The sequence below is a fragment of the Macrotis lagotis genome, chromosome 2, assembly GCF_037893015.1.
Source record: "Macrotis lagotis isolate mMagLag1 chromosome 2, bilby.v1.9.chrom.fasta, whole genome shotgun sequence".
NCBI classification, from domain to species: domain Eukaryota; kingdom Metazoa; phylum Chordata; class Mammalia; order Peramelemorphia; family Peramelidae; genus Macrotis; species Macrotis lagotis.
Window position 1 is genome coordinate 18,434,063 of NC_133659.1, and position 25,388 is coordinate 18,459,450.

At 39.3% G+C, this 25,388-nt stretch overlaps 1 protein-coding gene across 1 annotated transcript in view; it reads left to right on the forward strand.

The window, feature by feature from the left end:
* Positions 1–7,533: 7,533 nt before the first annotated feature.
* Positions 7,534–25,388, forward strand: part of LOC141512394 (cytochrome P450 2J2-like) — a 31,186-nt gene continuing 13,331 nt past the window's right edge. The window contains exons 1-6 of the mRNA XM_074221299.1: positions 7,534–7,851; positions 8,811–8,967; positions 16,381–16,530; positions 18,563–18,723; positions 20,680–20,856; positions 24,801–24,942. Coding sequence (XP_074077400.1) covers positions 7,639–7,851; positions 8,811–8,967; positions 16,381–16,530; positions 18,563–18,723; positions 20,680–20,856; positions 24,801–24,942 — 1,000 coding nt within the window. The 5' untranslated portion in view covers positions 7,534–7,638. The remainder of the gene's footprint in view (positions 7,852–8,810; positions 8,968–16,380; positions 16,531–18,562; positions 18,724–20,679; positions 20,857–24,800; positions 24,943–25,388) is intronic.

Sequence of the window (25,388 nt, forward strand, 5' to 3'; positions counted from 1 at the left end):
TTTATTTCCTCCATTTAACTAATTCAACTTTTCCTTCATGAATTCAGATGTCATCCCATTTAATGTATGTATGTTTACTATTGATAATACTTCATTTCCTGTGGTCCTTTTTAGCAAGATATAGTTTCCTTCCTTTAATTAGATCTATGTTTTCTTTTGTTTTCTCTGAGGTAATGATTTTTACTCCTGCTTTTTTTCATTGCTTCAATTGAAGTATAATATATTCCTCTCTGGCTTCATATCTTTACTCTGTGTGTCTTTATGCTTCAAATGTGTTTCTTATACACAACATGTCAGAGCATTCTGGTGTTTAATTCATTCTGCTTATCTACTTCTGTTCCATGTGAATTCATCCTATTCACATTTATGGTTATGATAATTAATGTTTATAGCCCTCCAAGCTAATTTCCCCTTATCTCTGTCTCTCTCTCTCTCTCTCTCTCTCTCTCTCTCTCTCTCTCTCTCTCTCTCTCTCTCTCTCCTCCTAACTTGTATTATCTACACAAATCTGCCCTCCCTTTTATTAGTCTCCTTGTCCCTGAGTTCTTACAATCTATTACATTACATATAATCTGTAATACATAAGAGGAAATTGTGCGAGGATCCATGCTTCATTGGGTTTTTTTTTTTTTGCAGGGCAATGGGGTTAAGTGGCTTACCCAAAGCCACACAACTAGGTCATTGTTAAGTGTCAGAGGTCGGATTTGAACTCAGGCCTCCTGACTCCAGGGCTGGTGCTCTGGCCACTGCACCACCTAGCTGCCCTTCCATTGTTTTTTTCTTACAGGGGCAAATAAAGGAGTCAGTGACTCGTTCATCCTCATCCTGTGCCAAAGTCAACCAGAAGAAGATCGGTCTATACAACTCGAGCTTCTTGAAGTCATCACAGAGCGCGATCTGAGAACCAACATCTATGGGGTCTTCAAACTCTGCTCAAAGATTCCCCGGAGGTCCCCATCCTTTCAGCCAGCGCCCTCTCCTGGGAGACAGCCAGAGTGGTGTGGAAGGAAGCCGAATGTTCCACTGTCAGTGTGGCCATTTATACCTCCAAAATGATGTTTTGTTGATTGTCTTGAAGCCTTGGTTTGGATGGGCAGCACCGAAGAAAAGCCTTCCTAATGACTGATTGTACCTGTCTGAAGCTGTGATGGGCTGCCCCAGAGGGGGCTGGGTGCCTTTACTGGAGGCTCATCCTGTTCAATGATAATAACAATAGAAATAAGGCTATCTAGGGGTGTCTAGGTGGCGCAGCAGATAGAGCACCGGCCCTGGAGTCAGGAGGACCTGAGTTCCAATGCGGCCTCAGAGGCTTCATAATGACCTAGCCGTGTGGCCTGGGGCAAGCCACTTGACCCCACTGCCTTGCAAAACCCTAAAAAGATAAAAATAACAAAAATAAGGCTGTCTAGCATGTTTATAGAACTTTTTTTAGGTTTGTGCAAGGCAGTGGGGTCAAGTGACTTGCCCCAGGCCACACGGCTAGGTCATTATGAAGCCTCTGAGGCCGCATTGGAAGTCAGGCCCTCCTGACCGCAGGGCCGGCGCTCTAACCGCTGCACCACCTGCCCCCCATCTAGAACTTAAAGCTTGCACCTCACTTCCCATGTGTCGGCTCCGTAGGCCCCAGCTAGATGAGCCCTTGTCGGGGGGCCCGGGGGAGTCTCCTTCAGGGACCCCTGAGACGAAGTGGCCCCGGGCCCCGCGTCTGCTCCAGCCCACGGTCCTGTCCGTGTCTGACCACTCTGAATCCGGACACAGAAGCCCGTCGCGGCCTCAGGGCCCCTGCGGGAGGCCTCAGCCCCTCGGCCCGTGCTGCCAGCCCCGCCCGCCCCCGCCCCCCGAAATCTGCAGGCCTGGGGGGTCAGTCCTGAGTCACCGTCTGTGCGGGGCCAATGCGGGCCGGCCCACGTCTGCGCCCCGCGCCGTGGTCACGTGGCCGGGCTCGCCCTGTCCTCCGTCCCTGCCCCAAATTAGTGAGCAAGGCGAGCCCGGGCCGGGGCGTGGGGCCGGCCTGCAGCAAAGGCCCCCCGGAGCGCCCCGCAGGGCCCGCGGGGCCCGCCTGGCAGCCGGCCCGGGCCGGGCAGCAGCGGCCCGCGACGGGGCGCCCCTGCAGGAGGGGCGCCGGGGCCACCCCGTGTCTCAGGAGCCAGAAGCGGGGCCGGCCAGACCCCCCCCCGCGCCCCCAGCTTGTCTCCGGGGGGCTCAGCCCCGGGGCGGGGCTGCCCAGAGCCGGGCTCCAGCCGGGCTGCACGCGAGGGCTGGTGCTGCGGACAGCGGCCTGCGGGGCCGGAGCCGGCCACCAGGGGGCGCCGGGGGCCCGGCCCGGCCACTCCGCTCCGCTCCGCACCCGCTGCCGCCCCGCCCCGGCGCTCCGCCCTCTCTGTCTGTCTGTCTCTCTCTGTCTCTCTGTCCGTCTGTCCGTCTCTGTCCGTCTCCTCTCTCTGTCTCTCTGTCCGTCTGTCTGTCTCTGTCCGTCTCCTCTCTCTCTCTCTCTCTCTCTCTCTCTCTCTCTGCTCTGTGTGTGTGTCTGTCTCTCTGCTCGCTCTTTGTCTGTCTCTCTGTTTCTGTCTGTCTCTATCTTTGTTTTCTCCCTCTGTCTCTGTCTCTCTGTCTGTCTCTTTGTCTGTCTCTGCCTGTCCATCTCTGTCTCTGTCTGTCTCTGTCTCTCTCTCTTTCTCTCTCCTCTTCTCTCTTCGATCTCTCTTTCTCTGTGTGTGTGTTTTGTGTGTCTGTGTCTGTCTCTGTCTGTCTGCCTCTGTTTCTCTCTGTCTCTGTCTGTGTGTGTCTGTCTCTCTCTGTCTTCCCGTCTCTACCTCTCTCTCTCCTGTTCTCTTTTACACACACACACACACACACACACACACACACAGACACACCATTCACAGGCTCATCAGGATGAAATATTCCATCTTCAGTTTGACTCTTAAAGCCCTTCCTAACCAGTCTCCTTCCTCAGTTTCCACACTTGTCACCCTGCCCCATTTCATTGGCTGTCTTTTGCACAGGTTTCCCTGCCTTACTTTTCTTCCTTTGACTTCCTTCGGATCCCCTGGACAATCTGACCTTCCACAAGAAGTCTTTTGTGGTCCCCCTCGGTGGCGGGCCTTTCCCCTCTCTTGATTCCCTCCAATTTGACCTGTAGGAGTCTTGCTTGTGAGAGAGCTCGATGGGGCAGTGACGAGCACTCCTTTCCTGGAGTGAGAGAGACATCCTGAGTCCGACTTTTTGTCAAACACTTACTAGTTCTGTGACCCTGGGCAAGTCACTTAACCCTCTTTGCCTCAATTTCCTCATCTATAAATTCAGCTGGAAAAGGAAATGTTCAATCCTTCTAGTATCTCTGCTAAGAAAACCTGAACTGAGTCCACAGAGAATGGAACATAGACATGTGTGTGTGTGTGTGTGTGTGTGTGTGTGTGTGTGTGTGTGTGTGTGTGATCTGTACAGATTAGATAGAATTTGGCTAGAGAAAGTGGGGAGAGGGCAGCTAGGTGGCGCAGTGGATAGAGCACTGGCACCCTGGATTCGGGAGGCCCTGAGCTCAAATCTGGCCTCAGACACTTAATATTTACCCAGTTGTGTGACTTCAGGCAAGTCACTTTAACCCCACTGTCTTGAGAGAGAGAGAGAGAGAGAGAGAGAGAGAGAGAGAGAGAGAGAGAGAGAGAGAGAGATTAAAGGGACCAGGACAGAGTCTGGAGTAATACCCATGATCAGGGAGGATGAGAAAGATGGAGGTTTATTATGCATCATTCTCTTTGGCTAAGTGGTGCCACAGTACATAGAGCCTGAAGTAGGGAAGACCAATACTAGATATGGGAGCAAGCCATTTAAGCTCTGCCTGCCTCAGTTTCTCCAATTTTAAATTTGGAATACTAGTACTGCCTACTGCATGAGGTTACCATGGGGATCAAATGAGATAGTATATAAAATTCTCCTGTAGGATTTAGTTGCGATCTAAAGGAAGCTGAGGAGACTGGTTTTCAGGGCAGAGGAGGGGATATGTAAGGTCCAGATGTAAGATCCAACCCCAAGAAAACGACTGGTGCCTAGGGCGTGTCCTGTTCATTGAACAGCCAAGGAGCCAACATCACTAGATCAAAGAGCACTTGGGCAAGGAATTACCTGTAACAAGGCTGGAAAGGCAGGAGGGCAAGGCTATCAGGGACTTGGAATGCCAACCAGAGGATTCTGTATTTGAACCTCAAGGAAATAGGAAGCCACTGAAGTTTATTGAGGAGTGGGGGAGGTGTTAAGGTCAGATTTGCACATTTGGGCCTTAATAGTAGTTAACATTTAGATAGTGATGATGACGTGCTGTGCACTTCATTGTTATCTCATTTAATCTTCAAAAATCCCCCAGAGGTAAACACTATTGTCACCCCTATATTACAGATGGGGAAACTGAGGCAAATAGAGATTCATGTCAGGAATCAGCTGGCATCTGAGTCAGATTTAACAGTGTTTTCCTTCCCCAAACCTGGAGCTTTGCCTATTTCACCCAGTAGCTGCCCCACGTGATAAACGAGTGGAGGGTGCACTGGCATGGGGAAGACTTGTGAGGTGCTTTACAAATGATCTCCTCTGATCACAATGATCTTGGGAGGAGGGTGGTCTTATTGTCAATTGAGACTGATGAATGGTGAGTGACTTTCCCAGAGATTCAGTATCTGAGGCAGGAAGAGGACAGAGGACAGGAGTGGCTGCCTACTCCTGAGCAAGTCACTTGGCCATTCAATGTCTAGATTTGCTTTCTAGGGTTCTATATATCATCTGACTAGCTTTGTAGGGCCCCTATGTTTTGAAATGCAGCTGTTAGATTTCTAGTCCCACCCCATCCCACATCCAAATTCATTAAGAAACAGGACTTTCCCTGGTCTCATCTGCATACTTTATTAGTGGCAATGGAAAACCAAAATTTAATACTGATAAGAGAACAAGAGAGTAATAAGGAGTATAAGTGTGTGGATGTTGCATGTGAACTGTAGGAGTGGTTTGCAGGTATTTGTGGGGGTTGGGATGGTAGGGTGCAGTCGACAGAGAGTTCCCAGTGAGATTGATGTTTGCTTACTGGGTCTTAGTGCCCTCCTCTCTGACTCCAAAATTTGGGGAAAAGGAGGAGAGTGTGCTGACAGGTGGCTTCTATGTGAATGGTTCAATTCAGACTTCACACTTAAATGGGAAAATCTCAGGGGTGGGGACTATTCTGAAGATGGAGATCGGCATGCATGGGCATGCAGCTACAATACAATACCTACTCTAACTACCTGTCACTAGCTGGTTAAAAGCTTTGGTTGGCAAATTCGCAGTTATGTCTATTATTCTTGGGTTCTTGGACTATTTTCACTGCTAAAGATTTGGGGGAGTAATTTTCAGGTTCTGGAAGCCAAAGGTTTCTGAAAGACCAAAGGATAGTAGCCAAACTTTTGTTTTACAATTTACATTGTTTTCTTTATTTTGCATTTTGATTTTCCAGCTCTAGTGATTGCAGGTTCTAGATTTACTTAAACATAGAATATGCCTTGGGAATATTTCTTCCAAATCACTTAATAATAATGAATAATAAATAATAATAATGAATAATAATGAATGAAGATATGAGGAAAAAAGGTTGATATATTTGGTGTGTATCAATGGGTAAGTCACATACCCCAAATCATAAGTTAGATCTATTGCAGCATCATTATCAACAAATTGTAAAAGAATTTAGAGTTAAACAGACCTCAAAATCCATCTATTTCAAATTCTTTTACTCATTTTACAAATGAGTAAACTGAGGCAAACAGGAGTAAATGACTTGCTCCAGGTCACATAGATAGCCTGTGTCTGAGGTCAGATTTGAACTCAGGAAGATGAATCTTTCTGGCTCCATGTCTGGTGTACCACCTGGGTTACACAGGTGTTAAATCTTAGAGGAAAAATTTGAAAGCAAAGTTGGGTTCAAATATTGCTTCAGATTTCACTATGCAATTTTTCTGGGTCTCAGTTTCTTCATAAGTGAAAAGAGGCATTTGGTTTTAATGATTTCCAATATCTCTTCTAGCACCAAATCAATGATCTTCTAAGCAGCTTTGTAAAATAACTTCATTTCCAGGTACATACACATTTGCCTTTGTAAGAGTGTGACAAATTAACAAGCAAAGGAAAAGATAGTTTTGCAGAAAATTAAGAAAGCAATACATTCCAACTGAATAATGTCGAATTTCTTTTTATTGACATTTTGTTTTATTTTTCCAATTCCATGGTATGAAAGTTTCCCAACATTCATCCATTTTGCAATGAATACATATTTACATATGCATGTAAGTATATACATATTTATAAAATATATTTGCATAATTATAAGATACACAATTTTTCTTCCACCCTCCCTTGCCCACCTCCAGAGCTGAAAGGTCTAGTAAACTTCGCTACATTGATGTTGCATATGTTTACATATTATCTTGTGTCTGAGGAATAAAGACTAAGGGTAAAGAAAGAAAAAACCTTGGGATTGGAAGGAAAAACGTAAGTGAAATTATAAAAAAGTGAACACTGTTAATGGAATAATGATTTTTCAAGAGAATCTATGAGCTTTCTCTCTAACTCCTTAATGGAAGGCAAAGAATGATTCCAAGAGAGACTACCCCTGATGCATTAATAGCTGTTTTGAATACTCCACTATACACTAGGGAGATCTTGTCAAAGTGAGATGATTACAGAAGAGACAGACTCACAAGTAGCAAACTGCCAATGGTCCCCAAGCAAGGTATCCATTTTCTAGAAAGAAAAAGCCTAGAAGATGATTGGTTCCTGCTATTTCAGACTGTGGTTCATTCTTGTTAAATTCTTCCATAGTCTAGAATGGGAAGATGGGTTAGAGTGGCTGGCTGGCTGGGTTACAGGGCTGGTGGAGACCCACTAGCAAGCTTTGCAATAATGCAGGTGGGGTGGGATAAGGGGCTACTTTAGGATGGTTGCAGCATCAGAGGAGAGGAGGGAGCACATGCAAGAGATGGGCAAGGTTGAAGGCAGCCACCCTGGCACTGTAGTAGATTATAGGGTAAAAGATAGCAAGGAATCCAGGAAGGTTTCTAGGTGATGAGCCTTGATGGCAATAGCAATTTAGGAGGTAGGGCAGGGTTTGGGGCAGGGAATAAAGAGTTCAGTTGAAGCTGTCTTCTGGACATCAGTTTGAGATTGCTAAAACAAGTAGGAGACCCGGTCACTTTGCTGGCCTCCCTGGACCTCAGGCTGCCTCATTCCTAAACCAGGGTTATTGTTCTGTGTCCCTTCTGGTCTCAAAGCTCTGGCCCTGTGATTTGGGTCCAGTTGGACGAGGCTGTCCATGTATGGAGCTTCTGGCCAAGTTCTCTCTCTCGGGTTGCCAGAAAGCAAGTGTGGTTTCTTTTCTGGGTGGGTGGGTTTGCTCCCAGGAGGCAGGCCCTGGTAGCAGACAGAAGGCTGGGCTACAGAGAGGAGGCTGGCATTCCCCGGAGCTCACCCTATAAAGGCAGCCCGGGCAGCAGCATTCAGGAGACAAACACAGCCTGGGCTTGGTCTCTTGTGAACTCTGCTCCTGTTGGCTCCCCAGCTGTTGTAGGAAGGGGAAGAGGGAGGAGCTTGGCTGCTGAGGCCTCCACGCCAGAGCTGGCAAGGATGCAGCTCTCTCTGAGAAATATGCTCCCTTCCCTTTGGGAAGGAGCCCCCCAGCAGACCCTCCTGCTCCTCTTTGCCATGCTGCTGATCCTGGCATGGTATCTGCAGAGGAGGTGGCAACATCGAAACTACCCCCCTAGCCCTCCTAGACTCCCCTTATTGGGTAACTTCTTCCAGATGGACATCAAAAACCCCAAAATCAGCATCCAAAAAGTAAGGAGTGAGACGGGAGGGTGAGAATCTCCTGCTATGAGGGGGCCTGGGAAGTATGGTTTCTGCAAAATAGCCATTATTTTCTCAACTTGAAGTCCTTCAGTTTCTGAGAATCTTAACATGAGACCAGCCTTCAGGCCCTGCCAAGCTGCCAAGGCTTCAGATAAGGAGGTGGTGACAGACTCTCAGGGTGGGTGTTCCCCAAGGGCAAGTTCAGAGAAGCTCATGATCAGGGAGGCAGCAACAATGATTTATTTTTCTTCTAGTCTCTTTCAAAGTCATCTATTGAGTTCTGAAAGGGCTTTGATCAGTGTCAAACTGGGAAAGAACCAATGGATCTATCAGCTACAAAGACTTTCCTAAGTGTCTGCTCTGGGCTAGTTCAATGCTAGGTGCTGGAGAGTAAGAAACTGAAAGTAAAAGTGCCCTTTCTTCTGGGAGTTTATCCAATTCAGTGAGGTTCCTAAACTCTGAGCTGCTCTTTGTCAGATAATCCTAATCCAGAATGCTGCTTTGAATGCAGTCAGCTCAGAGTCTGGGATACACTTCCTCTTCCCCTGAATATTTTGGAATTCCCAATTTCCACCAAAACTCAGCTTCAGGGGAGCCATCTCCTGGACAAAAACTTCCTGGCCCATCTCAAGTGTTAGTTGCCTGAGATCACTTAGAATTGCCCATTTATGTAATCTGATTTTACTTACATATATGCACAAGGCATTGCTTTCTAATGCCCGCTTTTCAAGGCAAGGACATATTGCTTTATTTGTAACTAAGGCAGCTCCTGGAAGATCACTTGGGATATAGTTGGATGCCTCAGTGCTTGTTGAGTTGAACTCAACTGGATTCAATGAAATGGAATCACTGAACTGAGTGGACTTCATTAGAATGGATTTTTTACCTTGCTAGAATGTCATCTGATAACAGTACAGCAATAACAATAGCACTACTTTCTTTTTCAGCTTACCAAGAAATATGGAAATGTTTTCTACATCCATATAGGCAACTTTAAATTTGTAATGATAACTGGAATGCCGCTGATCAAGGAGGTCCTGGTCAATCAGGTTTATATTGATCGCCCCATACTTCCTTTCCACTCCCATGCTTTTAAACCACATGGTAAGTTTTTTTTTAATTAAGTTATTTTTTGGCTTCTTTGAAAGATATCTATGACTCCTGTCCTTCATCATTCCTGAAGCATTTGTACGTATTATCGAGTTTTTGACTACAAGAATATGAGAGAAAAATAGAGTCATTTGAAATTTCCTTCCTGGGATTGAGAGAGAAGACAATGAGAATGGTGAAGGGGTTCAAATTCCTTCCATAGGAAAATCAGATGAAGGAGTTTGGATTGTTAGAACAAGAAAACTCAGTTTGGGGAGGAGGAGTGAAGGGAAACATGGTGACTTTCTTCAAGTATCCCAAGGTCTCTTGAAAAGAAAGGTGTTAATTTGTTCTTCTTGGCCTGAGACACAGAAGCGAAATGTGAGAATGATGGAGGGGAACCAATGGTTGATGATAGGAAAAACTTGTACCTATCAGAGCTGTCCAAAAATGAAATGATTTTCTTCAAAGTTGGTAGATTTCCCCTCCCTGGAGGTCTTCAAGCAAAAGTTGTACGATATACTTTGCTGATATTATTTGGTGGGAATAAGATCGCCTGGATGACCTCTGAGATGCCTTCCGACTTCCAATCTCTATTGATTTATTGTTGTTTGCTCATGTCCTTTGGCCCACGTGATGGTTCAGTGCCAACAGAGCCAAACCTAGAAGTCTCAGGTCAAAGTCTTTTATTTTCTTTAACAGTACAATAAAAAGATGATTGCACATAAAACTGCAATACTACAATGCCAAAATTAATAATCCTTTCAAATCTACAACAAAATTTTCATGTTTCTTTTTTCCTTTTTTCTTCCTTCCCTCAACTTCCTAGAGATCGTCGTATTTAGAAATGACATATATGTATATGCCAAATTATTCTATATATACTTTTCCAATGTTTTGGATGTAGATAGCATCTTTCTTCAGATTTTTATAGTTTTATAACTTTAGAGGTAATTTGCATATTCATAATAGAGAAAATAATCATTAATGCAAAGAATTCTTGGAACAATATTGATTTTACCATATACAATCTATTGGTTCTACTCTTTTCACTATTCATTACTGAATGCAAGACTTTCCATGTTTCTCTAAGATCATTAAGTTTATAATTTTTCATAGCACAGTACTGTTAGATCACAATAATATACCACAATTTGTTCAACTAATTGATGGACTTCCCTGCAACCAGAAAGAGAGCTATTATGACCATTTTAGAAGATAAAGATTTTTAGAAGATAAAGATCATGGTAGTGGAATTGCTGAGTCAAAGGGTATTAGTGTCCCAATTTTCCCAATATCCCTCAACACCTCTTACCCTCCCCTTCAATCAATTTGCCCAATCAAATAGGTATAAAATAATATCTCAAGGATTTTTTAAAGCTTCATTTCTCTAATCAATAATGAAATCCAACATTTTTTTTTATCTGATTATAAATTGTTTTGATTTCTGCCTGTTCACATCCTTTGACCATTGAATCAGTTGGGTAATGAATGATATTCTTTTAGATTAGACAGTGTTCTTTTTATATTAATGAGAAACCATCTATAACTCTCCCTCCCCTACAGATACCCAAAGAAATTTCTGCTTCCCTTCTGATCATGGCTAAATTTGTTTTACTTGCACTAAACTTTTAAATTTAATGAAATCTACATTATCCATTTTCACCCCACTTTGTTCTCTATCTCTTGTTTATTCAAAAATAATTCACCTGTTCACCATACTGATAAGCAATATCATCCATGTTCTAATTTTCTTTAAAAACCTCTATATCTAGGTCATGCTTCAATTTTATCTTTATCTTGATAAATGACAAGAGATATTTGGTCCATGGCTAGTTTCTGCCATGCTTTCCAGTGTTCTCAATAAGTTTTGCCAAAGAATGAATTCTTATCCCAAAATCTTAGGTCTTTACATTTGTCAAATACAAGTTTACTGGGGACAGCTAGGGGTTACAGTGGATAGAGCCAGGCCTGGAGTCAGGAGGACCTGATTGAAATCCAGGCCCAGACACTTGATAATTATCTAACTGTGTAACCCTGGGCAAGTCACTTAATCCCACTGCCTTGCAAAAATAAAATAAAATAAAAATTAAATCAAATGTAACTTTATTGTTGGCATCCATTATTGCAAATTATATCTACTTTATTCTATTGCTCTACCTTTATATTGCTTTTCCTCTACCAGGTTGTTTTGATAATTTCTCCCTTTAATACAGTTTAAGATTTGGTACTACTAAATCTCTTTTTTTTCACAATCTCCTTTGATATCCTTAACTTATTTTTCTTTTTTCTAGATAAATTTTGGTTTTTTTTTATAATTCAGTAAAATATTTTTTGACAATTTCAGGATGGCATTGAATATACAAATTATTTTGAGTAAAATTTTCATTTTATTATATTGTTTCAGTCTATCAACCAACCATTAATATCAGTTATTTTTAAATGATTTTAATTATATAAAAAGATTTTTTAAGAGAATTCTGGAAAATGATGGTGTAGGTCAGAAAACTTCTTGAAGTTTTTTCAGTCCTTCAATATCCATATTTTTTCCATCCATGGTTACACTCAATGTTTCTGAACAAGGGATTCTTGGCTGCAACCCCAGATCCTTTGCTCTTTAAAATTTTAACTTTCTAAGACTTATAGTACTTTAGGAAAGGAGTTGTTAGGTCTTGTGAAATCCTTATTTTTTTCCACAATAGAAAATTTTTTATTCTTATTGCTTGCAATATTTTCTCTAACCTGGCTGTTTTGAAACTTGATGATGACATTCTATTAAGTTTTGTTCTTGGGATCTCTTTTAGGGAGTGATCTACTTTACTTTCTTGTTTTAGAACTTCAGAGCAATTTTTATTAAAAATTTCTTATAATTTTGAATCCAGACTCTTTTTTTTAAAATCATAGCTTTCAGACACATTGACAAACCTTATTTTATTCTTGATCTTTCTCCTGATCAGCTGTTTTTATAATTTTATTTTTCTAGTTTTATTATGTCTTGGGTTTTTTTGTAATTTCATTCAATTCCACTCTCCAGATTTTAATTTTTATGGAATTTTTTCCTCAGGATTTCATAGTTTATTTTTATTCCCAATTGATTAACTTTCTTTTAATGATTTTCTTGGATTTATTTTCTATAAGTGGAAGGAGACCTTTTTGAATGTGTCTTGTGAGAAAATGTGAAAAGGAGTTAGCGTGAATTATAGATAATTATTCTTTTATAACACAGAAGAGAGAAGAATTCATGTTTCTAAGATTTAAGGAATGAAGGCATGTGACCCCATTGGCCTAGTGGAGTAGAGAAGACAGGGATTGAAAGAGTCACAATGTAAAGGCTTTGACAGGGAGTCATTAAGGCTAGTGTAAAAGGATTAAGGGCCCAAATGAAGTAAGGTATTATTTGACTGGATACTTTTAGTCTAGACATTCTAAGGGTCTGTGATTCTTTTCCACATCATTAATGGCCCTCCAGCCATTTTTTTCCCATATTGTCTGACAGATTATGCTCATGTCCTCAAGACTTTAGTCAAAATAGCCTTGGCACAGTTTCCCAAATGCCCCTTTCTACCACCTAGACCAGTCATAGGATCACAGATTTAGAACTGGCAGGAAACTTAGAGGTCAACATGTCTAAACCCCCAAAACTCATTTTTCAGATAATGTCATTGAAACTGAGATCAAATATCAATCACAATTTCAGCCCAGAACTTCATATCTCCAAGACCAAAGCTCTAGCATATGAACCATGTTTTGATTCCATGTATGCCCTCCATTTGGAATATACTCCTCCCCCTCAGTAGCTTCTTAAAATCTTTCAAGAACCAATTCACAAACAACATTTCCACAAAGTTTTTCCTTGTCCATTATAAATTCTTCTTTGTCAGCTATCAAAGAATTTTGTGCTAATCTTGAATTAGTATTAATTTATAATAATGATCCCTAGCAGTGCTTAACATGGGACCCCTGATATAATAATAATGTTGATTGGTATTTATGCATTTGTAGAGGAGTTTCTAGCTTAATTTTACAACAAAATAGAAATTTAATTTCCATTAGAGCTCAAGAACTGTAACACTACCCATCTCCGTTTCATCATTTAATGCTCATCTCTCAGTTTCAATGACTTTATCTGTAAAGTAAGATCAAAATGGGTACAGGATTTAGACATAAAGGACAATACCATAGATCAAGTAACAGATCAAGATATTCTCTATCTGTTGGATTTATGGAAAGGGGAGAACTTTATGATCAAACAGGATTTAGAGCACATTACACATTTTAAAATATAGAGAGAATTGAATCAAATTTTTAATATTATAAGTCATTCCTTAATTGAAAAATGATCAAGGGAAATGAACAGGCAGTGTTCAAATGAAATCAAAGCAACACATGATCATATGAAAAAAATGATCCAAATCATTATTGCTTAGAGAAATGCAAATTAAAATAACTATGAGTCAAGTTGGCTAAGATGACTAAAAGGGAAAATGATCAATGCTGGAAAGCTTGTGGGAAGATTGGAAGACTGATGCAGTGTTGGTGGAATTGTGAACAAATGCAACCATTCTGGAAAGCATCTTGAACTCTGTCCAAAGAGCAATCAAATTTATCATACTTTGACCCAATACCAGGCTTATATCCAAAATAATTTATAAAAAATGGGAAAAGTTCTACATGTTCAAAAATATTCATATCAGTTCTTTTTATAGTGGCAAAGAATTGGAAATTGAGGGAATGCCCAACAATTGGGGAATGGCTAAACAAGCTATAGTACATGAATCTGATGGAGTACTATTGTTCTATAAGAAACCACAAATGTTCAGACTTTAGAGAAGTGTGGAAAGAATTACGCAAACTGATGCTAAAGGAAGGGAGTAGAACCAAGAGATCATTGTACACATATACAACATTGTAAGTTACTCAACTTTGATGAATGCAGCTCCTCTTGGCAGTTCAGAAATCTAGGATAACTCTGGGAGACCTACTATGGATAGTACCATTCACATCCAGAGGAAAAAAACAAAAATAAAACAAAAAATACCACAAAACCACAGAATCTAAATGGATTCTGTTCATTTTTTCAAAACTGCACTTCTATTTTTCCTTTCTACCCCATCTTTTTCTTTCTTTTCCCTTAGTCCTAATTCCTCATACACAAAATGATTAATATGTAAATATGTTAAACATAAATGTATATCACAAATTTTGCCAGACTGCCACTGAGGGGAGAGGAGTGGGAAGGAAGGATGGTAGAAAAATGTGTAATTTATAACTATGCAAGTGAATGAATATTGAAAAATGTTGATGAAATATAATTAGAAAGATAAAATTTTTAAATGTTAAAAAAACAGCAGAATTAAACAGAAAAATAAATCATCAAATACAAGACTCAAAAGAGACATAAAAAGGTTAACAGAGAAGAAAAAAACTGAATCCTTATACAGGAAGATGATACCGGTCACTCTTGAAAACTGAATCTCTATCAGATAGAAGGTGTGACCATAAGTTGAATTTAATGTAAGGTATAAAAAATAATACATGAAAAAAAGATCACAATGGAAAAAGAGATAAGACAGAGGCAGAATAGGGTAAATTATATCACATGAAAAAAGTCAAAGTACCTATTACATAGAGAAAGAAGGGAGGGGATAAGAATTGCTTAAAATAGTATTCTCATTGAATTTGGCTCAAAGAAGAAATAATACATATAAACTGTTGGTTTTACAAATTTATCTTATCCTTACTAAAAAATTATTGTATAGAGTTAGAAAAATAGTAATAAACTTCATCTGGAGGAACAAAAGGTCAAGTCTATCAAATGAATTAATGAAAAAATGCAAAGGAAGGAAACCTAGCTCTACTAAATCTAAATTATATTATAAAGTAGTAGTCATCAACATTCTTTGATGCTGGCTAAGAAATAGAGTGGTGGGGTCAGTGGAATACATGAGGCCAAAAAACAGTAGTAAATAATCATAGTAGTCTACCGTTTGGTAAACTCAAACAATCCAGCTTCTGGGTTATGAACACAGATTCACAAATCTACCCAGGGAAACTTGGAAAGAGTATGGCAGAAACTAAGCATAAACCAATAACTCATACCCTATTCTAAGATAAGGTCAAAATAGATACAGGATCTAGGCATTAAGGATGTTACCATAAGCCAATTAAGAGAGCAAGGAATAGCATATCAAGTAAAGGTACAGAAAGGGAAGGAATTTATAATGAAACAAGAGACAAAGAACACTATAAAATGCAAAATGGATAATTTTGATTACATTAAAGATTTTGCCCAAAAATAACTAATTCAACTAAGATTAAAAGGAATACAGAAAGTTTGGAGATAATTTTTACAGTTAGCATTTCTGATAAAGGACTCATTTCTAAAATATGTGAAAAAAGAACTGAGTCACATTTATAAGAAGACAAGTCATTTCCTCATTAATAAATGGTCAAAGGGTATGAACAGGAAGTTTTCAGATGAAGAAATTAAAACTATCTATAATCATGAAAAAATGCTCTAAATTATTATTGATTAGGAAATGCAAATTAAATCAATTCTGAGGTTCCACCTCACACCAGATTGGCCAATATGACAAAAAAAAAAAAAGAAAATGATCCATGTTGAAGAGGATGTGAGAAATCTGCGACACGAATTCACTGTTGGTGGAGTTGTGAACTGATTCATTGATTCTGGAGAGAAATTTGAAACGATGCCCATAGGGCAATTAAACTGAGCATACCATTTGTTCCAGCAAAATCTCTATAGGTCTAACCAAAAAGATCATAAAAATGGGAAAAGGACCCCTATATACACAATTATTCACAGCAACTCTTTTGGTAGTGGCAAAGAACTGAAAATTGATGAGATGCCCATCAATTGGGGAATGGTTGACAAAGTGTGATTACTTATGCTGAGTAAGGTGAACAGAACCAGGAGAACCCATTAACTGCAATATTTTGTGATCATGATCATGTTTAGCTCTTGTCAGCAATACAAAGTTCAAAGTCAATTATAAAAGACTTTGAGAAGGAAAATGCCATTTACATTCAGAGAAAGAACTATAGAGTCTGAATACATACTCAAAATAATATAAAAACATGAATTTTGAAAACTATTTTTCATGTAACTGGAAAAAACATTTTTGATAAAAGACTTTCAGTGTTTACATTTATCCTATACTCAAACTTTAAATGTTATTTTCCCAATCAATGTGTAGTTCCTTGGGCACAAGAGCTGTTAAGCCCTTATTTACTCTTTGTATAGCCCAGCAGAGTGCTTAGCACCTAGTAGGTGCTTATAATTATAAATTATTGGTTCAAATGAATTCCATTGCCGTTGGAGGGGATAACCATGCCAGGAGAACTACATATATTTTGAAATACTGACATGCTATTGATTTTATTGTTGTTATCATTATTATTTTTCAGGCTTAGTAATGTCCAGTGGCCAAAAATGGAAACTGCAAAGAAGATTTGCCTTAACAACCCTAAGAAACTTTGGTTTGGGAAAGAAGTCCCTGGAGGATCGCATCCTGGAGGAGACCCAGTTTCTCACTGAGGCTATAAGGGAAGAAAATGGTGAGTAGTGGTTAAACATAGACATTTTTAGCTGATTTTGATTGTCCTTTTGACCAAATGATGCTTAAAGTGAACCTATAACTGTAGATGGGAAGAGCAGGTAGAGAGCCCCTCCATAGACTAGAAAAAATGAAATGTCCTCCCACCACCCATGGAATGTTTTCAAAGACCTAATATTGCTTTCTATGAAGAAATGAGGCAGTAAGTAAGGAATAGAGCCCTTGATGTTTCATTCTCTTGAATCCCACTTTAATCATTTTCTTCCATCAACACAGAGACTATTACAGACTTTATATGTTTCACATGGAGTTCTCTCTTGACTAACCACTTATCACACTCCTTACACACATACACACACACACACACACACACACACACACACAGCACACACAGTCTTTTCTAAATTATTTTTCTTCCTATTCATTCTTTTCCCTTTCTACTTAATCATCTACTTCATTCTCTTTGTATCTTCCCTCTCAACTATATCTTCTATTTTGCTCTCTTTCTAAACATATATGTGTGTCTACATATATATATATATATATCGTTATCCTCATTTTATAAAAAAGTTGCTATTATTCTAATCAATCATTTATTTCCTTTGTACCAAATAGAGAAAACTTAGTAACAAATATGAATAGTCAAGCAATATAAATTCTTATCTTAGGCATGACTACAAATGTATATCTTATTGCATAATCTAATTCTATCACCTATATGTCAGGAGGAAATTAGCAGGTATCATCATTGGTCTTCTGGAATCATTCTTGGTATTACCTTGAGCCAAGTTCTTATGCCCATCTAAGTTATCTTTCTTTTTACTTGTTTTTATGCTTCATTTTTCCTTCTCTTCATTCTTTCACCCTCATCCACTTCCTTTGTCTTCTCCGCTTTTGTTGCTGGCTTTTATCATCATACATGGAGCCCATCAATCCTACCCTCCGCCCCATTCTATGAATGAGTGAACTGTGAAATGGAACAGTTAAGGGACTTGCTCAAGGTCAGTCAGTAATTGAATAAATATTCATCAAATGTGCTGTACTAAATCCTAGGGATATAAAGAAAGGAAAAGGAATATCTCTTTTGGGGTAGCTAGGTGATGCAGTGGATAGAGCACCAGCCCTGGAGTCAGGAGGACCCGAGTTCAAATCCATTCTCAGACACTTAATAATCACCTATCTGTGTGGCCTTGGACAAGCCACTTAACCCCATTGCCTTGCAAAAACTTTAAAAAAAAAAGAGTGTCCCTCTTCTCAGGGAGCTCCTAGGCTAAGGAGGGAGACAACCTATAAATAAGCAAATACATACACATACAATATAAACAAGAGGAACTGAAAATAATTAACAGCAGGAGCACAAGAACAAAGTCACCCAGTTTGTACATATCTGAGGTTGGACTTGAATAACTATCTGAGATAGATAAGATCTTCCTGACTCCTTTTTCCATTACCAGTCTTATAATGCTTCCCTTCCTAATTCATCTTTTCATAGCTTTTTATTTTATTCCACTGTCTTCAGTTGTAATTTCATGTATGTAATTATATGTATGCAAGTAGCCCCCAGTGTTTATAGTCATGAGTATTGATATATGCACACATGCATCTATGGACATACATGCCTGCATGTGCCCATACCCATTACGAAAATGGCACATTTTTGTGAAACAAGGGACATGATATTTCAGATATAGAATCATAGGGAGACCAGAAGGATCTTCGGATGTCCAATCCAATTTCCTCATTTTGTTGATGGATAAACAGAAGCAAAAACAGGTAAATTGCTTGTAACTAAAATAGGACAATGACATCCCAAGTCTTGAGGAAAACATTATAAAGGTGACATGATCTTTCCCTTTTTTTCCTTCTCATATCTATCTAAGCCCTGGATGGTTCTGGACAATTATAACAAAGTAGATGGCTGGGGATGGGGAGGAGATGAGGGAAAAAAATTGTTTAGGAGAAAAAGGGAGACAATTCGGCAAAGAACATAAAAGAAATGAATAGCCTGTGGCCTTTTTTCTTCTGGTCAACAGGACAGCCATTTGACCCCCACTTTCAGATCAATAATGCTGTTTCCAACATCATCTGCTCCATAACGTTCGGGCACCGGTTTGAGTACCATGACTCTCAGTTTCGGGAGCTGCTGAAGATTTTGGATGATCTCACAATTCTGTCAACCACCTGGGAGTCTCAGGTAATAGACCATCCCTTCCTGGGTCAGGCTGGTTTAGAGCCAACTGGGCCCTATGTCTCTCCATTTGAAAAGAAGCAACTATGACTGCAGGAGACTAGAGGAACTGAATCAGCTTATGCAGGAGTTCTCTAAGCAGTGAAGGGACTGAGAAGGGCAAAGGAATAATACAGTGACATGAAAGAACCTGCCTGGAAGAAGCAATGCATTTGGGATAATGGGAAAGAAATGTCTACAGTTTTCAGTATTTTTTTCTAAAATCTTTATCAGAATGATCAATTTACAAACATTTATTAAGCACCTGCTGTGTACTAAGTATTTGGCTAGGAGATGGAAACACAAGGAAAGAAATGAAACAGTCCCTGATCTTATGCATTCTCTTTTTTTAATTTCTGTTTTATTTTTCCGCTGATTACATAACTGTGTACCTTCTACTAGAGGGGACAACATGCTCTCAAATCCATGCAAATAAAAGAATACAATAGGAATAGCTTTGAGAGGGGGGAAATTAGAAGTCAGGAGAACCAGGAATAGATTCCTGGAGAAGCTGGCTCTTGAGGAGAGTTTCAGGGAAATGAGGAATTGTATCTTCATCTCTGCAGGGGGAAGTAGGAGAGAGGAGAGAGAGAGAGAGAGAGAGAGAGAGAGAGAGAGAGAGAGAGAGAGAGAGAGAGAGAGAGAGAGAGAGAGAGAGGCAGAGACAGATACAGGGAGAGAGAGAGAGACTGCAAAGTGGGAGGAAAATAAGGGAAAGAGGAAGGATGCAGGGAGGTTCAGAGACAGAGAGGGGAGAGAGACAAAATGAGGAGAAAAGAAACAAAATTAAAGATGAGGATCATTTAATTTTGTTTCTTCTCTCCTCATTATGATTTATGATTTGTAAAAACCAGTACATGTATATATTACTTCCCACCTTAGTACCTTGTATTGACTGTTCCTCCTACCTGAAATGCACTTCTTCCTATCTCTACGGCTTGGCTTCCTTCAAGAAACAGTTCAAATTTTACTTTCTACTGCAGGTTGTTTTGCTTAGTCCCTCCAGCTGCTAGTGCCTCCCCCTCTGAGATTCCCTTTCCCAAATTCTACAAATATCTTGCAGGCAACAAATTCTTTCCATGCTGTTTCTCCCAGTACAATGTGAGCTCCTTGAGAATAGGGTCCAATATTTCTTCCCCTTGACTCAAATGCCCAACACTTACCACAGTGCCAACACATTGTGTAAGTGCTCAACAAATCTTTATTGCTGGATTGATTTCTTTAGATCCCCACAATGATCCTTTGACAGAGTTGCTATAGATATCCCCATTTTACAGATGAAGAAACTGGCTGAGAGAAGCCAATGATTTATCCCATACTTAATAAGGGTTTGAATCAGAATTCTAACTCAGGTCTTTCTGAGTCTTATTCCAGCATGCTATCCGCTCTGACTCCTAGTTGGTCAGTGAGTGACTTAGAAGCCTGTCTAAAGAAGAAAAGAAGGGGAGAATTGTGCATAACATTAACTCTTACTTTCCTATAAGGATCAAAAGTGAAATTCAGAAGGAAATTCTGTGACAATAAAGGGAAATACAGTCCAAAGTTCTAGCAATTTATTTAGACAAATTATCTTCCCTCCTTCCTAGCAGCTTGTGAGATTACCTAACTTAGTGACATCTTAAAAGAGTTATTTAGGTGTATGAGGATATGGCCAAGAGTTTGGTATATGAGACAAGAAAGGGTTTGGATGCCAGTCTTTTGGTTAGGAGAGCAAAAATATGGCAGGAGGGACTGTGATCACAGGGATGGTGGATTTTAGGAGCAGTTGAATATAGAATTAGGGTAATTTCCATGACACCCAAGAAAACCAGTTAAGGACACTGGCCTGACTTAGGATGAGGATGATGAAAAGATAGGGCACCCTCATAGGAAATAACACTCATCCCTCCTTCATTTTCACCTTGCCCATTTTCTATTATTTAGCTCTTCAATATGTTTCCTTGGATAATGAAATTCCTGCCAGGATCTCATAAGAAGCTCTTTAGAGAATGGGAAAAGTTAGAGTCTTTTGTAGCAGAAGTGATCAAGCAACACAAGGAAAACCTGAACCCAGATGAGACCTTGGACTTCATTGATGCTTACCTGAAGGAGATGCCCAAGGTATTGGAGACAACATGTGGGCACTGTGTTTTTAAAAGCAAAAAAAAAGTACAGAATTGGGGGGATGTGTCTTAAAATGTTCAAAACTTTACTGCTGCTTCTTAACATATATATGTGTCTTCAAGGACAACCCTGGGGGGATAAGTGAGATAAGTAATGGAACTTGGTAGTGAGACATTCATTGTATTGTTTCATTCACACAAAACTTTGGAATCTGAAGCTGAGTTTGAATGAAACTCTTTCTTGTCTCCATGTCCCCTGTCCTATTCATTAGAACCTACTCTGCTTGAGATTGATATTTGACCTGACATTTCATCTCTATGAATTCATCTTTCTTTTCCTCTATATATTCCCTCTCCTATCCAGACTTAAAGTGTATATATTCTTCATAAACCTAACTATCACTATTAAAATAAGTTAAATTATCAATCTTATTTATACAATCAAAATATAACCATCTTAGAGAATATTGCAATGGTCAAACATGTGGGAAACTTTGCAGCCCATGACCCCCCTGAATACTATGTAATCAAATTTAAAATGCAACTTAGAAATATTATATGAAATAAACAAAATACAACAGAACTCAGATAATATAGGTTAATTAATTATGTGAGGAACAGAAACCAAGGAAAGTCTGAGAGGAAAGGTTAAATTGATCATTAGGCCATCAAGTAACAGGGTAGGATTTATCTGATTGTCACATTCTGTTGCTGGATGTCTTTTTTTTTTTTTTTTGCTTGCCCAGTGTTTATGTGCTGTGGTGCCTAGCTGATAAGGGAAGAAGAGAAACCAATTTAAGGTCAAGAGACTCCCACAATTGTCAGACCATCTCTAATAGTCCTGTTTCCTATCAATCCGGCCATGGGGGTGGAGAAATTCTGGTAAAGGCAAGTGAGAAAGATTCCTTGCTCAGCATACCCCTCTCTATGAAAACATCATTGTGCAACTCATGCCACCATTATTTGGTTGATTGGTGTAATCCTATTCGACACTGGATGACTATTAGTAGTCACCACAAGATCTTTTCATATGGTTTAGTGGCTGCATTTCTATTTGACTTTGATATCATTGGAATTCCTTCACAACTTCAAGATTTTATGATTATGGTCTATATAATTCAAGGGTGTTGGACCTATTTGAATTCCAGAATCTGGGAATAAATCACTGTTTTAAGACTCAGTGTCTTTATTTGAAAAATGGATTTAATATTATTGGCACATCTTAACTCACAAGATTATAGAAAATAGCTAACAAAATGTAAAGCAATTTGATAATATTCACTTTCATTTTTATTAAAAATGAATCAATGGACTAATATGCCTTTTTATAACTAGAAAAATAATAATGTACATAGAACATGAAGGCCTACAAAAATGTTTTTCCTCCAAGCAATGCCATGAGATAGCTAGCAAAAGTATTATCTCCATTTCAAAGATAAAGAAATTGAAACCAAAAAAGATCAAAGGATTTGTCCAGCAGTCACAGAGCATGAACATAGGAACCCAGTGCTCTGCTGTTTTAGGAGCTTGAAACAGGTGAGGGTAGACATAAAACAAGAGGAAGGTCATCTAAGCAACTATATACATTATAGAGCACTGGACTTGAGGTCTGGAAAAATTGGGTTCAAATCTGATCTCAGACACTTAGCTTCATTACCCAGGGAAAGTAAATAAATCAGTTTGCCTCAGTTTCCTCAGCTATAAAAACAGGATAATAATAGTTCCTATTTCATAGGGTTGTTGAGATGAGCAAATGAATATATATATTTTTGTAGAACCCTTATTGCAGTGTTTGGTATATGATGAGTATTATCTAAAAGTATTCATAATTATTCTCCATTTTACAAACAATTTTATTCATTCCAAAAGGAAAACAGGCAGCTACTAACATTCACATTAATAGAAATTTAGTAGAAGGAAAATAAGGAATCAGATAATAAGAAGGAAGTGAAAGAGATCTTTAGTAGAAACAAAAATAAGGAATATGATAATAAGGAGAAGGAAGTGAAGGGTAGAAGAGGAGGGGCAAGATGAGAAATGAGGAGAAAGAATGAAAGAAAGAAAGTAAAGGAAGAGAGAGAAGAAAAGGAAAAAGAAAAGAAAGAGAAACAATTTAAGACAAACAAAGATGCAAATTCAATACAAATGTCTCTAGTTATGCTACATTAAGCTTCATGATATAGAACATATCCTGATCAGATGATAGAAAAATCCATTGGCCTCATAATCACCTTCTAAAAATCTGATCAGAATGTAATATGTTTCTGTGTGTTACACTGGTTGGGGTGATTAGAAATGGATGGTGGTAGAAGCATGGGGTTGAGCAATGGCATGATGTAGCAAAGAATGTTAGATTTTGTTCAGGCGTCAGTATTCATAAATCATTTTTTTCATTTATTAGCCTTATAGTTCTGCACAATTCACCCAGTTGTCTCTGAGCTTTAGTTTTCTCATCAGTAAAACAAATCTCACTTTTCTACATGGGTTTGGTGAGAAAAATACTGAAAGGAACTTCCCAACCCAAGAGAAATAGGAATTGTCACAGGTAGAACCAAGATGGTGGAGGAAAGGCAGGAACTTGCTTCAGCTTTTCCCAGTTTTCATAGAAATAATTTTAAATCAAGTCCCAAAACAAATTCTTGAGAGACTGAATCCATATTAGGAAATGTTCAAATTACTTTCCAGGTCAAAATAATTTAGAAGCATGGCAGGTCAGGCCTATCTCACATGAACAAAATGGGAGCCCTGCCTAGTTTAGGCAATATATGGGCAAGCTAGTAGGAGGCCCTAAACCCAAAACTGATCAGAGTCCGGATGAGCAGGCTACAACTTATGAAGCCTACACACAGATGCACCAGGTAAGCTGCCAACCCCTGAAGTCTACTGCGGCAGACCCTAATAGACCAACACAGCAGCAGACAACTTGTAGGAGGGAAGATTGAAGGACCACCCCCCACCCCCAGCTCTTATTTTTTTAATTTTTTTTTTTTTTTTTAGTTTTTGCAAGACAATGCGGTTAAGTGGCTTGCCCAAGGCCACACGGCTAGGTCCATTATTAAGTGTCTGAGGTCACATCTGAACTCAGGTCCTCCTGACTCCAGGGCCAGTGCTCTATACACTGCGCCACCTAGCCGCCCCTCCCAGCTCTTTTAAGAAATTAGACCCAGCAGTGCTGATCAAATGGAATTGATCTGTAACTATGGCTGTGGGCAAGGAGAACTGGGCACATACCCTAAGAGAGTGATACCCCAGGGAGCAAGAACATATTCAAGAAAGCATGGTTAGGACTTAGGTAAAGAGAAATTCTTCAGGTTGAACTCCGAGATAGAATGAAGAAAAATAACACTAATAAGATCCCAAGATCTGGGACAGCATTATTCACAATTTGGGATTAAAACTTGACATACATGATATAAAGCTGCTAAAAATAAAATATGATGAAGTAAAAATAACACTGAATAAGCAAAGGATAAGACAACCCAACCAATGATATCTACTGTGCTGTCAAAGATCATCTGGTGTAAGGCAAAGAGCTTTGGTTCTAGTACAGATTCTGGGTTCAGATAGACCAAAGAAAGGTTGACAAGCTGGAGTGGAGGAGCTTCACCCCATTAATTCTCACCTCAATCAACAAGTTTGGAAGTCAATCAGCTAATCCTCTGCAGGGTCTGCCCACATTTGGAACTTAAGATGTTATATAAAAAGAATGTTAAAATTATTTTTACATAAACTTAGACGAAACAATATTTCAAAGACAAAAAAAAAAAGAAATAGGGACTCTCATTCTAACAAACAGGTATTGTATTCTTGGTGTTAAAGAAAAGTCCAAGATCTGGAACCTTGACTTTTCTCAAAGACCATTGAGGTTGCAGTGCTTCATGCTTTAAGAAAGCCATAACAATGTTTGGATTTATCAACTAATCTGTTGTTTTTTTTTTTTAGTTTAAGGATGACACCCGTTCAAGTTTTAATGAAAATAATTTAATCTACTGCACTCTGGATCTCTTCATTGCTGGAACAGAGACAACTTCAACCACTCTGAGGTGGGCCCTGTTGTATATGGCCCTTAATCCAGAGATCCAAGGTACAGTGATGGTGCCAGGTTCTGAACCCCATTAGCATTATGCACTGATTTCACATTCAAAGTCTACCCAGCACTTTGCAAACATCATCTTTCAATTCCCATTGGAATGGAGCAGACATTATCATTTTTCATAATCATGAAAAACTTTAATTTTTTCAGTTCATTACATGATGGTAGTCATTGATTATGGCAGGAGAAGAGTAAAGCATTTATATTCAGAAAGATGTGAGTTCAAAACCTGCCTCAGGTATTTAAAAAAACCATGTGACTCTGAGCATATCACGCAATTTCTCTTAGTCTCTGTATCCTCATAGTAAGATCTGTAAGGGTTATATGTCTGTGTGCATATATGGCAATATTTAATTAATAATGATAAGAATAGCTGTTATATTTTTATCATTATTAATTATTATTTCCATGCAGTATAAGTATTTTGGTAACATTTT